At 30.4% G+C, this 13950-nt stretch overlaps 1 protein-coding gene across 1 annotated transcript; it reads right to left on the bottom strand.

The window, feature by feature from the left end:
• Positions 1 to 6478: 6478 nt before the first annotated feature.
• Positions 6479 to 11123, bottom strand: LOC107015157 (protein BOBBER 1). The gene is made up of 6 exons (XM_015215340.2): positions 10617 to 11123; positions 8884 to 9065; positions 8710 to 8758; positions 8323 to 8489; positions 6933 to 7016; positions 6479 to 6848 (listed from the first exon to the last, which is right to left on the bottom strand). The coding sequence occupies exons 1-6, from the start codon at positions 11008 to 11010 to the stop codon at positions 6810 to 6812; spliced, it is 915 nt and encodes a 304-aa protein (XP_015070826.1). The 5' UTR covers positions 11011 to 11123; the 3' UTR covers positions 6479 to 6809.
• Between the last annotated feature and the right edge of the window lie 2827 nt (positions 11124 to 13950).

The following is a 13950-nucleotide window of genomic DNA, read 5'->3' as shown; positions in this document are numbered from 1 at the left end:
GTGACGGTCCCCTCAAGAAGGATCCAAATACCCAGTGGTAAAGATAAGATGTCATATGCCATTGACAGAAAGCAAAAGGAGATTAATAAATAGAGTTATTTTCTTAAATTTATCGGTAAATTTTATTTAATATTTTATTTAATTTAATATTTAAATAAGTGAGAATGTTTATATCAATTGCTTTTAGTTTATATATATTTTAATACGTATACACATATTTTAAAATATTTATTACGTAAATAAATTAACCACAAAAAATATATCATCATCATTAATCATGACATGTCAATTTAATTTTGTTTTCTGATGTAGATGAGTGTCTTTTTTGGCTCAACTTTTTGTATATTACAATACAAACCCCTATACTACCCTATATTATGGGATCAAACATGTAGTACTATAATGTACTGCACCAAAAAGGGTCATTTTTCTTTTGCATAAAGTTTTAGTGCATGGTGATATATATAACGCGATACTTATTTTGAATTAAATTAGTTTAATTAATATACAATTGCTTTTAAAGTTGATATATCATCTGGTATGATAATGTTTAAAGAAACATGGATTTCTAAACATATTAAATTAAACGCTCGATTAATGTTTTTTTGGGAATCTTTTGGTATGAAAGACCTTGACTTATAAATAATTCACAATATAAATAGTACGATGATGGTGCGTAGATTGAATTATTGATTTTGTTTTATAGGGTCAAGACATGAAAACAAATAACAAAATTAATAATAATAAAAAAAGTAGCATCATAATCAATTACAATAATGAATAAATACATTAATTAATAGGAAAAATGGTAAAATGAGGATCATCCGATGCTGCTCAAATTTTAACTCTATCTAATAATGCAATGTTACTAAAATCCAAATTTCAAAAAAAAAAAGAATAAATAAAAGTAGAACATGATAATATATATATATATATATATATATATATATATATATATATATCTATATTCATGATGCCATTATTTTATAAGAGAAAAATACAAGGAAAGTAAGTGAAAAAGTTGATAAAGAGTCCATTGAACATAGCTTATAGATAGAAGACATGATTAATTAGATAAAAGTCTGACTATGGAAAATGCGTCGTACTCATAAACTCGTAATTTCTCGATCACTAGATTATATACTCATAAATTTTAAATCTCAACAGTATATATATAAATATATATATAATCACTAACTTCTAAACTCGAAATCGTAACTTCTCATCAATCACTCGACTATATTAGGGGTGATTTGATATTTAGTTAGAGTTATATTGGTATTTAGTAATGTAAAAATTAGTTATTAGTAAAAGTCAATGTATTATTCTATGGACGTATCAGTTATGCATGAATTATATATGTACTATTAGTTATACATGTTGGATTTTAAAAAGGTGTGAATGGAAAATGAAGAGTTGCGACTTTTATGAAGAGTTGTGACTTTTATGAAATGTTGCGACTTTTATGAAAAATTGTGACTTTTATGAAAAGTTGCGACTTTTATGAAAAGTTGTGATATTTATGGAAAGTTGTGACATTTATGGAAAATTGTGACTTTTATGAAAGGTGACGACTCTTCTGAAAGATTGTGACTTTTCCAAAAGTTTGTGACCTTTCCGGTAAGGCACAATAAGAACCTTTTCGCACTATCCTTTGTTTTCTATAAATTGAGGGATTTCCTCTCATTTTAAATAGAATTCATGGACTTCTTCTTATACTACTAAATCTAGTATTCTAAGTGTACTTTATTGTCGTTGAGTGGTTCGCTGACACCGGAGTTTTTGGTATCTATACTCTGGTGATTGAGATCATTTTACCCTGGGAGGTCATATTCCAAATCAGACCTCGGATACTAGAGGGGAATAATTTTCTTAAGGGGACACTGTGAGTTTAGTGGACTTGATCTTTTTCCTATTAAAAGTTTCCAGACTCTGGTACGTGTTTTACAAAATTTAGATTTGTGAATTAATTTCAGTTCTTCTATTCTTTTGTTCTTCACTGGTTCATTAAACTTGGTAACTTCGTGTTTCTGCAAAGTTTGTTGCTATCAGTAAGATTCTTTAAACACATATTAACAACAATTCTTCTTTAAGAAAAATATTTCGTATATTTTTTAAAATTTGTTTTTGATTCTAGTTTCGCTACTAGTTTTAATTTTCTAGTTGTGAAAATGTTCTTGAACTTTGTTGTCTTACAAAGATGTTCAAAGTTTTGTTCTAAGTATGTCTGGAATACAAGATGAACAACAATATATGTATAAGTTATTCTACTTTCTATCTAACATAAAATAATACATAAATTCCTCATGTAATTTTCTAAATTGCCAACCAAATGTCATATGATTTTATACATAATAATTTATTTCTTATCTACCTATCAAATTTCAATTTCATGTAAGTTATATATAAATTAATACATGTTACTTAACGTTACCAGATTACAACCCCTAAGGCCATTAGGATTTGCACTGATATACTCTAAATTGTAACTTCTTGACCAGTAGACTACATAACCCTAATTACGCCATTAAGGTTTACTTTCATAAACTTGAAATCTCGTAAGTTGATTTTAGAATTCACAAAGACTCTCATAAACTTTAAAGTCCACTTCTCACTATATAACACTAAAACCACTAAGATAATTAATACTGAATTATACTAACTCCACAACTATTAGACTTTATATCATTACAACAAAAATGATCTTTAGCGGTATTTACTTCTTAATTGTCGCTAAATATGTATTTTTAGCGACAATTGTCACTTTTTATATATGTCCCTAAAACCTTTAACGATATTGGTTCTAATGACATTTAACTAAGATACCATTGTATGTGTAGCCTAGCCACTTGAAAACCTTGCAAAAAAGAAAAAACTGTTGGATCAAATATGGTACCTTTAATAATTGTTGTATTCTAGTATCAGAATTATTACTATTAGGCAGACATTGAGAAAAGATGTGGGCCTTTTGGGCCTAGTGAATAAAACAAGTTCATAAAAATGCTCTAGATCCAAAATATGTCAATGTCCATCACCTTTTTTTGGAAAATGACATCAACACTTCATAATTTATAAGGGCACGTGGTGACATGTGGTTGCCTCTACAACAACTTGAGCCCAATTTTGGAAGGCATTAGTCTCCACATGCAACCTAACTGAGTTGGAACCTTACACTTTATGTTTGGATGGTCGTTAGGTATCACTTTATAATATATCGTATTGTATTATATTATGCTGTATTGCATTATGTTATTTTAATAAACATAATGTTTGGAGGGATGGTATTGTTCTCCGTCGTTATATAATGTCACATATTTATAATTTGAATGATAAACCTACAAAAAGAGTAAGGTACGAAATAAAGCTACTATGAAAAGGTAGGATACAAGATGAAATATGATTATTAAATAATAAATAAAGACAAAATGAGAAGAAAATATTAAGGTGACGACACGATCACACGAAACTTGTCATTACATAAAATGAGTCTTTTCAACGATGAATAAACTATTACGATACAATAGAATTTAAATAAAAATCAATATAACTGTTTTATTTAAACTAACAATATAATACAATATAACGAATAACAAACATCAACTGTGTTACTCGTACACAATGACAAAGTCAAAATCTTTACTAAAGAGAATTAAAATATATAAAAATAAACACAAAAAAAATTAAAGTAAATATTATATGAGCATAATTTTTTTTTTTAATTTGCAGAAAAAATGTCAATCGACACTAAAGACGATAGTAGCTCCGCTAGAGATCACACGTATGCTAAGTAGTGGAAAAGTTGTTAAACTTTGAAGCCAAAAAACAAATAGGACAGAATTGAGTTTTCATTACATTTTTGTCTTTTCTAATGATTGGTTGATCTTACTTCCAACTCAACCATGGTATATTGGATTGATCAATGCATTACTTTATTTTTACACGAGGACATAGCAAAGAAACACAATTTAAGTTTTGAGACTTGATTAATCTTCCAAAAATTTGACTGAATTTTGAGTTAGAAGGAAATACTAAAGTGATGAAAAAGAGCTAAAATTGGAACTCTCGAATACAACTACTTCAATTTGGCTTGTCAATAATTAAAGTCAAATTACATATTTATCGATCGGCCAAACATATTACATGTTACCAAATATAATGCTTTGAAAAATATATTAGATATCGAATAGTATTTAACAGTAAGAATAAAATAGATATAAGATGTTAAATTATCTATTGACTTTTCAAACTGATAAATAAATACTATTAAATAACTATTTTTAATATAATGAACAAGTAAAAATGGACGAAGAATGTAGACATTTTTATTGTGTTATGGCACCATATACTAAATCGGACAGGCATTGAGGAGTGGGGCAAAGGGAATAATCACGCCCTCCCAAAAGTGTCAATCTCCCTCACTTTTTGGGGGAAAAGACCTCTTTAAAAATTGCGGTAGAATGCTAACTAATAATTTGTTATTTTTAATCAAAAGTATTTAGTTTGAATTCAAAAAATAAACTTGTCCTTAGTAAGTAGGGTCTCACTTCCAAAGCGAATTTAGATTAATTGAACCATAAAGCGAATATCAGATATTAAAAACGACATACGAAGAATAGTCACATTATTAATTCAGAGGACAAGTGTCATTACATTGTTGTCATTGGTCTGTACCACAACTTGAGAGGATAGGCTAGATGGTTTTGTTAGAGGATGAACCTAACCAAAATTGGAATTATTGGAAGGTATTTGAGGATTAAATTTAGCTCTATATTGGACACCTTTGCCAAATTCCCAAGTAGTGGAAAAGTTGGTAACACTCTTCCAAAAAGTTGAATTAAATTGGCTTCTCAACAATTAAAACTATCCTATCTTAACCTGTTGTATTATTCATGTTCTAGACCTTACTATATCATGCAGGCATTGCATTGAGGAGTGGGAGTGGGCCTATTGGGCTAAGTGGAATAAAGATGAGGGCATATATTTCCAAAAGTGTCATTGTTCCCTCACCTTTTTGTGGAAAAGGACATAACCAAAATCGTCATAATTCGTAAGTACTCTTCATTCTTAATAAGATATCTTGAGTTTGAGCTTTTACGATGATCAATAGTCTTCTCCAATTGTCAGGGAGCACCTTATCCCTTAAGAGTAGATTTTCATATCACAAACTCGAATTAGTCGAATTGCAAAGTGTACTGAATATCGAGTGGCAAACGTATTCAATAAAATAAAAAAGAAAGAGATGTATTGAGGAATATTCATATTATTACTTGATATCAACTGCACAAGGCAAGTGTCATTACAATTGGCTGTCACTTGTCAGTACCACAACTTGAGGAAAAGGCTAGATGATTTTGTTAGAGGATGAACCTACCCAAGTTGGAAGGCGTTTGAGGATATTTAGCTCTATATTGGACACCTATGCCAATTGCCAAGTTGTGGAAAAGTTGGTAACCTTCTTCCAACAACAAAAAGTACAAACAAATTTTGTTCACATGATATATAGGGTTATTCTCCTCATATAACAATTCATATAACCATAATTAATTACTTCCAATGTGGATGAGGTGTAATATTACAAGATGAAGTATCTTCAAATAAAGTATAAGTCTATATGGACAGTGAACTTCAAACTCATTATACTTTCAATTTAAAATTTAGAGTTTAGACTTGTCGATAAAAGAGAACAAAAATGTAAACCATTATTATGGTATTAGAGATTTCAAATTCAAATCTGAAACATGACGTCACGTACATTATGATAATCGCTTTTATCTCAGATGTTAGCTTCCGATACTAGCTCCAAAAATGTGAGTGTCCTTCTACTTTTTGTGGAGAAAGACAACATGAAAATGATCCACATTATCACTTCATAAGACACGTATCGTTAATTATGTGGTTGCCTATACCTACCTACAACTTGATGTCTAAGTTGGACAGCTTGGTTCAAAGACAAAACTGAACTTAGGCTGAAACTGGATAGGTGTTATGCTTGAGGATCTAAGGTCACTAGGGTGTGTTCTTAAAAGTACAAAAAACATATTCTATGGTACGGAGGAAAATGTGTTCCAATTTTTCTGTCAACAAAATCTCTAAGAAAACAAGTTACTTGAAGATAACCCTGATAAAAACGGGAAGAACAAGTATCAATAGCAATTCTAAATTCATCGTCTCCTTCCTCCACACCCAACCCCCATATCATACCGATCCACCCTATATTATTTTGCTAGATAGTGAAAAGTAAACTGGCTGCCTTAAAACTCATGAAAGACTTTAACATTAACACAAGAACTTCTTTAATATATGGTTCAAGAGTTCTCTAATTTAGAGAATGATCCTATGAAACCGAGTCAAGTACAGTGAAGCGCTTCTGGTTCTTCCTACTGCGCACTAACCAGAAAATGACAGGGAACTAGGGAGGTGTATGCACAAACATCACATTAAAACACAGTAATCAAATAAACAAAGCGACACAGACAAATAACGAAAAATACGCCACCCAACACATAAAACTTCATGCCAACTGCCAAGGCAGGAAACCCAATACATGAGCTGCTGTTTGATTAAATATGGTAGAATCAAGAACCCAAAGTTCTAGTAACCTGTTTACAACCAAGTACGTATAGATAACTCCCTGAGTTTCACGAAAGACACCTATCAGATACAAAGTACCTCAATGCACATAAATTTCCAAGTCCCACTATCCCAATAAAAGAGCAAAGTTAAAGAGTCTAGCCAAAAAGACGATTTAGCTTCGTCCTGCTAAGAAACATTTTCCAAGAAGCAACACTGCCAAGCAAATTACCAGCGTATCAGGATATCTTTGCCTTTGAGAAGTCCATTTCAGGATGCTGCAGCGGATCAAGAACAAGATGAGTCAGGTCATACAAAAAGAAAGGAGATAAACAAAGTAATACGTAATATCATGTTCGCACCTCTGCCATGAATTTCTTGAGAATTTCTTGTTTCTGCGTCTCATCACTTGTTGGAAGACCCATGGATTTCTGTCGCTGATCAAACTGCAAAAGCAATTTCTCATCAAGCAAATAGAAGTAACTAGCATCATCACACACTAAAGGCTCATACACTACAGCAAACAGGATTTCTCAAATGGCAGCCAAAGATCTGGGACGCAATATAATTTACATTTCTAATCTAATAAATGTACCAGACAAAGAAGAAAATGTCCATCTCAACCAGCCTATCAATAAAGTTGTCCAACGGGATTAAGCATAGAAATCAAGGATGGCTAGATGGCAGAAACAACCTAGAAAAGTCAGCACTATGTAGGTGATACGTAACCTATTTTTCTTATATCCTCATGCCAAGTATGAGTCAGTTTGTTAATAGCTTCACGATCACAGGAGACACCATAATACAATATAGAGCATGGGAAAGACTGAAATCTCCAAGCAACATAACTGAAATTATGAATCTTACCAAGGATAAAGATTTAAGAATCTGAAAGAAACTTCATTTTTTTATCCAAGTTATAATCCAATTTGAGATAGAATATTTCAAATTTTCTAAAGCTTTTATAGCCTCTGAGGTACTAATTTCTACAGTACTTCTCAAAAAGTGTTCAAACAAAAGCTTCAAATTACTGCACTAACACTTGATCCAGTTTTTGTACCATTACCTAAGTGAGATGCAAGTCCATGCAACAATGCTTACTGAACTAAGCTTCAAGGTGCAAAAGCTTTACACTTCACCTTGATAGAAGGCATTACTTAAGACCATATATGTCGGCACCCAAATTTAGGTATCAAGGAAAAAATCATAAGCTTATGCAAAAGGAGCAACAATTCTTACTGAACTAAGCTTCAAGGTGCAAAAGCTTTACATTACACCTTGATAGAAGGCATTACTTAAGACCATAAATGTCGGCACCCAAATTTAGGTATTAAGGAAAAAATCATAAGCTTCTGCAAAAGGAGAAAATCATAAGCTTATCAAGGACACCATAGCAAGCTTATCAATGACACTAGCACCTTGACACCACTTCAAGACAGTATATGTTTTAAAGAGAATATTATACTACACTTCCAATTTGAACAGTATGTTTTTAATGTCAAGTGCATAGTTCCACACATGACGAGATCTTAATCAGAAATAATAGGACAGAAAGGAATTCTGTAATTGGATGAGAGATAGTGAATTGCCAAAAGATTGTGATGTACATGACATGCTCAAAGTATGCATGCCAAAATCTACCATGAGAATCAGGTAAAAAGTCTCAGAAGCAATTATGTCAATATAGAGCAACAACACAATTTTTGCTGCGAGCATATAAGCATATAATGTTGATGAGCAATAAAATCATACCATCATCTTTTCCACAGTTGATCGCGTCTCGGGGTCCAAATCTGAAAGCTTACTACTTTCAGGTTCTGCTTTCTGCGTATCAATTTCAGGTTCACCTTTCACACAGCATTTCCACCATTCCATTTGGTCCTTCTTAGTTAGGAGAACAGAGATGGACTTTTGGTCCTCTGCAAATACGTTAATTTAGTATCATTTGTCGTTAACAAAACTGCACCACTGTTATTGAACAAGACTCTATGATAGTTCACTTTGGAACTCATTAAGCACGGCTACAAAGTTTGAGAAATACAAAACAAGCATAGCAAGCCTAACAGCACCAATGAGCTAGAAGATTGCTACAAAATCCAAAGAACACCACCTAGCAAATAAAAAATATGAGCAACTAACCTAAACTCCAGAAACAATCATCAACTTTCACAGGTCGATATAGTTCTCCCTGCAAGCACAAGGGAATGGAAGTCAATACAGAGCAAATGCAAATTTTGACTAAACAATTTGAGATGAAAACACAGGCATACAGTAAATAACATCTTTGACTACCAAACTAAAGAATACACTCACATCAATTATTGGAGGCTGTCCCTTTAGTCCAACTTTAAGACGGTTCCTTGATATGTCACAAACAATTAACCTTGATTTGGTTCCAGGAGGCACAGGAATATTAATATTTACTTCCTGTAGTGATTGACCCCATGAGTAGTTCTCAAGGTCCAGGCCATTGTTGTTGTTAGGAGCTGCAGGACCTGCACATATATCATCAAAGAGCGCAGTGAGAAGTTATGGTAATGCAAAACAAGAAAGCTTGAACTAATGGCAAACATGACATTGAGACGAATATAAAATACAGAAAATCGTAACAACACTTAACATGCAATTCAAGATTTACTGCATCACAAACAAAGTCATATCATACAATTCAAGTCAAAGGGTCGTCGCAATTTATCAGTAACCTATCAAAAGGTATACACGTCTAGGCTGAAAGTTGTCAGTGTCTTCTGATACCATATAAAAACCAAACAGGATAATAAGTAAAAGGAGACAACATAAGGCACCCAATACGAAGCTTATTTCAACCAAACTTTGCACAGTAGCAAGCTAAATTCAAGCCAAGTCCTTGATCATTTTGCGAAAACCAGCACACACAGAGAAACTCTTATTGCAAGGGTCTATTTGTCAATTAATTTGAGAATAAAGACACATTTAATGAGTTAATCTACCACATATAATGTATAACAAATTTGGAATAAACAAACTTTTTCAATGTAAACTGAAATTAGTACATGACTGCATAATCTCATAATCCACAACACTCGTAATGAACAACAGTTGTTAAGTTCAAATTTAAAACGGCTATCTAACTAGTAGTTCATACATCATTTTGATAAACAATTTAATATGACAACTTCTAATAAAATTAAGAATCCGTACTTGTTGACTTAAAGACTTAGGTCTTATAGAAGACCTCACCATTCAAGTCAGACCCTTTACACAATGCTTTCTGTCCTCTTTCTAGCCTAATTGGTAGCAATCCATTTCTAGTAACTAATCATACATAAAACTCAAACATAATTCAAACTAATACCTAGTAGTGGAATATCATTACAACCAACTTATATAACACTCTTCCCACTTAGGAATATCCCCAAAATGTAGATACTCTTGAAAGTTTTGATTTCTTGGCAGTCATGAAAAATTCAAGAAATAGAAGAGTAGCAATCCCTTTTTGGTAACTAATCATAAACTAAACTCAAATGTAATTCATTGTTACCACCTAGTAGTACCTTATCCGTCCAACTTTTATGACTATCTTCCAATTTCAGAATATCACCCAAAAGTTGATACTCTTCTATTTCTTCAACAACTCAAAATCACCAAAAACTACTCAAACAATAAAGTTTGATCATTATGGCTAATAAAATATATGTCAAATTGTTCTCATCAACACACAAGTTAACATCTTTAATGTCATATGTAGAAACTAGAAAGTACCATTGTATAAACAGGACAAAGGAGGTATGTTTTTGGTTTCAAGTCCATAAAAGCACCCAAGTATAACTTAGTTTAAGGCTGTAAAACTTATACGAAGCCAACATCTATTTCAGTTGACTATAGTAAAAGACTGAAGTACTATGTATCAGGAACAATAGATTTAGTGGTATTCAATAATACAGAACATTCAACTCAAAGACCAAAACTTTACTTGAACAGACTTCGCCAATGGCCAATGTAGTAGGATAAAAACAATCAATTCCTAAATAACTAATAAAAATTCATCCAATTCACAAAAAAATTACCTTGAGTACCATTCTTGTCCACCTCCTTAGCGTCCTTCATAACTTCTTTCCCTTTTGCCTCTTTAACCTCTTCCTTCTTCGCAGCAGCAACTGGAACATCCTCCTTGACCTTCTTTCCCGCCGCCTTTGAGCTTGATGCTTCTGCTTCCACTTTCCTCTTGCGCTCCTCAGTCAACAGCTTGTCTTTCACCATACGAACAACAGCATTGACATCATTAATCAATGAGTCACTCTTGAAAAGATCAGATTCCCGTCCGACGAACTCGAACACGGCTTGAAGAAACCCTAGAGGATCAGCAGGATCAAGTACGGCCTTAAAGGGCTTTGACGCCGCCGCCGTCGCCGCCGATGATGGTTTGCTATCTTGCTCCTCGAAATCAGAAATAATCGCCATTGGATTGATCGAGAAAATGGGGATTAGGGTTTTGATGGATGGAAGTATATGAAGAGAACAGAATGAAACCCAAGTGTAGAGACTTCTTGTGTTCAAATGTAAGAGACTGAAGAGAATTCCAGAAGACCCTATTTATAATTATGCAAAAACAATTCTATAAATTTAGAATTATCAAAATTTCAATTATTAACCCATTTTTTTATATATAAAAAAATTACCCTAAAATAAATTCAATTAATTAAGACGTCGGATTGACTTTATTTTTAAAACTAGATAATTTAAGGTCTGTGATGCGGGTCCAATATAATTTCATATATTTTGTTGGAAAAATTACATAAATTCACAACTTAAGATATCATAATCCCCTCTCGGATATATTTTTATCCCCTCTTGGATACATCCCTCCCATGAAGTAATATGTATCATTATTAATGTATCAGACATACAAGGAATGTATTCGAGAGCAACAAAAAATTGAGATTTTTTTTATTAAAAAAATTTCTACGATAGGATGTAATTAGCCTTTAAATATATGATATTTCTATACTTTATACCATTTTTTTTATAGTAAATAACCTCAATATATTACTTAATAATCTTTTTCAAATGTTCATACGACATAAATGCATCGTTTACAATTCAAATTGAGAAAGTTGAATTTCAAAAAAATTTATGCAGCAAGGAAATAAAGAATTGTGTTAGATTATGAGTTAAAACATTTCATATTCGAGGAACATATAAAATGTTGATATCTTTGAAAAAGTTTATCGATCTTCAGATATTTTCGCAAGTGGTATCTATTTTCTACAATGTTATCATCTTATTTTTGTAATATTTCACCGTAAGCTTTGAATTTGATAAATATTAATCATTGATCAATCAATTCGTAAAGAAAGATTCATCTACGGGTTCAATATTACAACATTATATATATTTATAATAGTAATTGAATTAGTTTCGAATAGAAAAATTATTTTGACACTTTCAAATAAATATAATAAGAGATAATAATAATAATATATTAGATTCTTCAACGATTAATATCATGTCAAAAATATATATTTGAATTAAATAATTAATTTAATGAATTTTTTTTTAATTTTAAAATCACTCAAGAAAATAGATTATAATTATGAGTCTTAATATATTAACAATTTTCGTATTGATCTTATCTATAGATTAGTTTTGAGTAAACTTAAAAAAAAATTATAGGTGTTTAACAAACAAAAATAATGACTTACTTGACAAAATATTAGAATGAATCATCTCATTCTTTACGAAATGCTAAAAAAGATTTTAAAAAAAAGTTACGACTTTATATTTTGTACTTATATTCATTAAAATTAGGAGAACAATTTAAGATGGTAAGGAAAGAACTTTCTTCTAAAGTAATTTATATACATGAAGATGAATGTTTTATCTCGAATAATGAGAATTTAAAAATATTAACAAAATATATATTGCAGTATTTTAACATGAGGTAGTTAAAATAATTATTTATATAACTTTCTTAAAATGATTTTAACTGATTATATAATAATAATAAATAAATATATATTTCTCAATGAATTAAATTTTGACATATATATCAGCAAAGTTTTTGGATTATACATAAAAAGAGAAATCAAAAATTAGATATTTCAAAAAAATAATTTTACAATCCAAAAAAAAAACAACGCCGTGAAATTAAAAAGTCTAAGAAGAACCAAAGGAGGACATAACATACTTCGAAATTTTTAAAATTTTTATTATTGAAGAGTTTGCCCATGGGATGCATTTCTTATGAATATGCCTTTTGAGAATTGCACTTGTGATTAATATTGGATTTAAATGTTAATAAGTCAATTTTCATATTCATAAGAATGTTTGAAAAATGTGAATCAATTGATTTGTTGAAAATTTGTTCTATTGACAAATCTAAAAAAAGAATATGTTAACTGAGAAATAGTGAATTTTACTTTTATTTTATAATTTTTTTTTATAAAAGTAGGCCATTATATAGGGAATTAACCCAAAAATGAAATTCTTAATGTTGAAAAAATACTGCATTAGATCTTCCTAATAAGAGATCTATATCAAAGTGTATTATTTTAGGATGCAAATCTATATATATATATATATATAAATGAGGATCATAGAGGAGGTGATGTGGCACCTCTCTATGACCTCCATTCATTTTTATTTTTTTTTCTTTAACTTGACATTTTTTCTTATTTTTTTCAATTATTTTTTTTATAAACTTATACCTCTTTAATTATATAAATTCTATTCTTAAATTAGTATTAATAATATTCATAACCCTCAAACCTTTCATATTCATAACCTCTTAAACCTTTCATATTCATAACTTCTAATTATTTAATGTGAAAGGTTACATTAACACTATAAAATCACACTAAAATTGTTTGTTATTTTGTAGTCATCTTTGGTAGAGAATTAGTGGAAGAAATGTTACAATATTTGTAAGCTTTGAGGTGCATTATTTTTTCAAATATTATTTCATATATTACTTTTAATTAGCAAGTAAGGCTAATATGTCATTATATTTTTATTTCTTCTAGATAAATTATTTTGTTTTGTTATCTTTGAGATTTATTTTATGACTAATAATGTATTTGTTATTATTTTTCTTGACTCTTGTATATAGGATGAAATGATAACATCAAGTGATGAAGATTAGTGGATTTTGAGTTAAATATATTGATTATTTGTCCAAAATGAATATGTAGGAGAATTTATGATTAAATGTAATTTTTTCTTATTCTTTATGAGATATAATATTTTATTTTGTGAACTTTGAGATTCATTTTAGGACTAATAATTTATTTGTTATTATTTTTCTTGACTCTTGTATATAGGATAAAATGAGAACATTCAGAGATGGAGATTAATGGATTTTGAGCTATATAGTGATTATTCTTTATTTTTTTAGGTCCTTAA

This window comes from Solanum pennellii, chromosome 3, assembly GCF_001406875.1.
Source record: "Solanum pennellii chromosome 3, SPENNV200".
In the NCBI taxonomy this organism is placed as follows: domain Eukaryota; kingdom Viridiplantae; phylum Streptophyta; class Magnoliopsida; order Solanales; family Solanaceae; genus Solanum; species Solanum pennellii.
This window is presented reverse-complemented; position numbering and strand designations above follow the sequence as displayed.

Excerpts from the sequence above, each read along its gene's own strand:
- LOC107015157 (XM_015215340.2), bottom strand. The coding sequence starts at position 11,010 with ATGGCGATTATTTCTGATTTCGAGGAGCAAGATAGCAAACCATCATCG. Across the intron at positions 8,490-8,709 it reads TGATTGTTTCTGGAGTTTAG|AGGACCAAAAGTCCATCTCT; the intron begins GTTAGTTGCTCA and ends ACGTATTTGCAG. Across the intron at positions 7,017-8,322 it reads CAACTGTGGAAAAGATGATG|TTTGATCAGCGACAGAAATC; the intron begins GTATGATTTTAT and ends TTGCTTTTGCAG.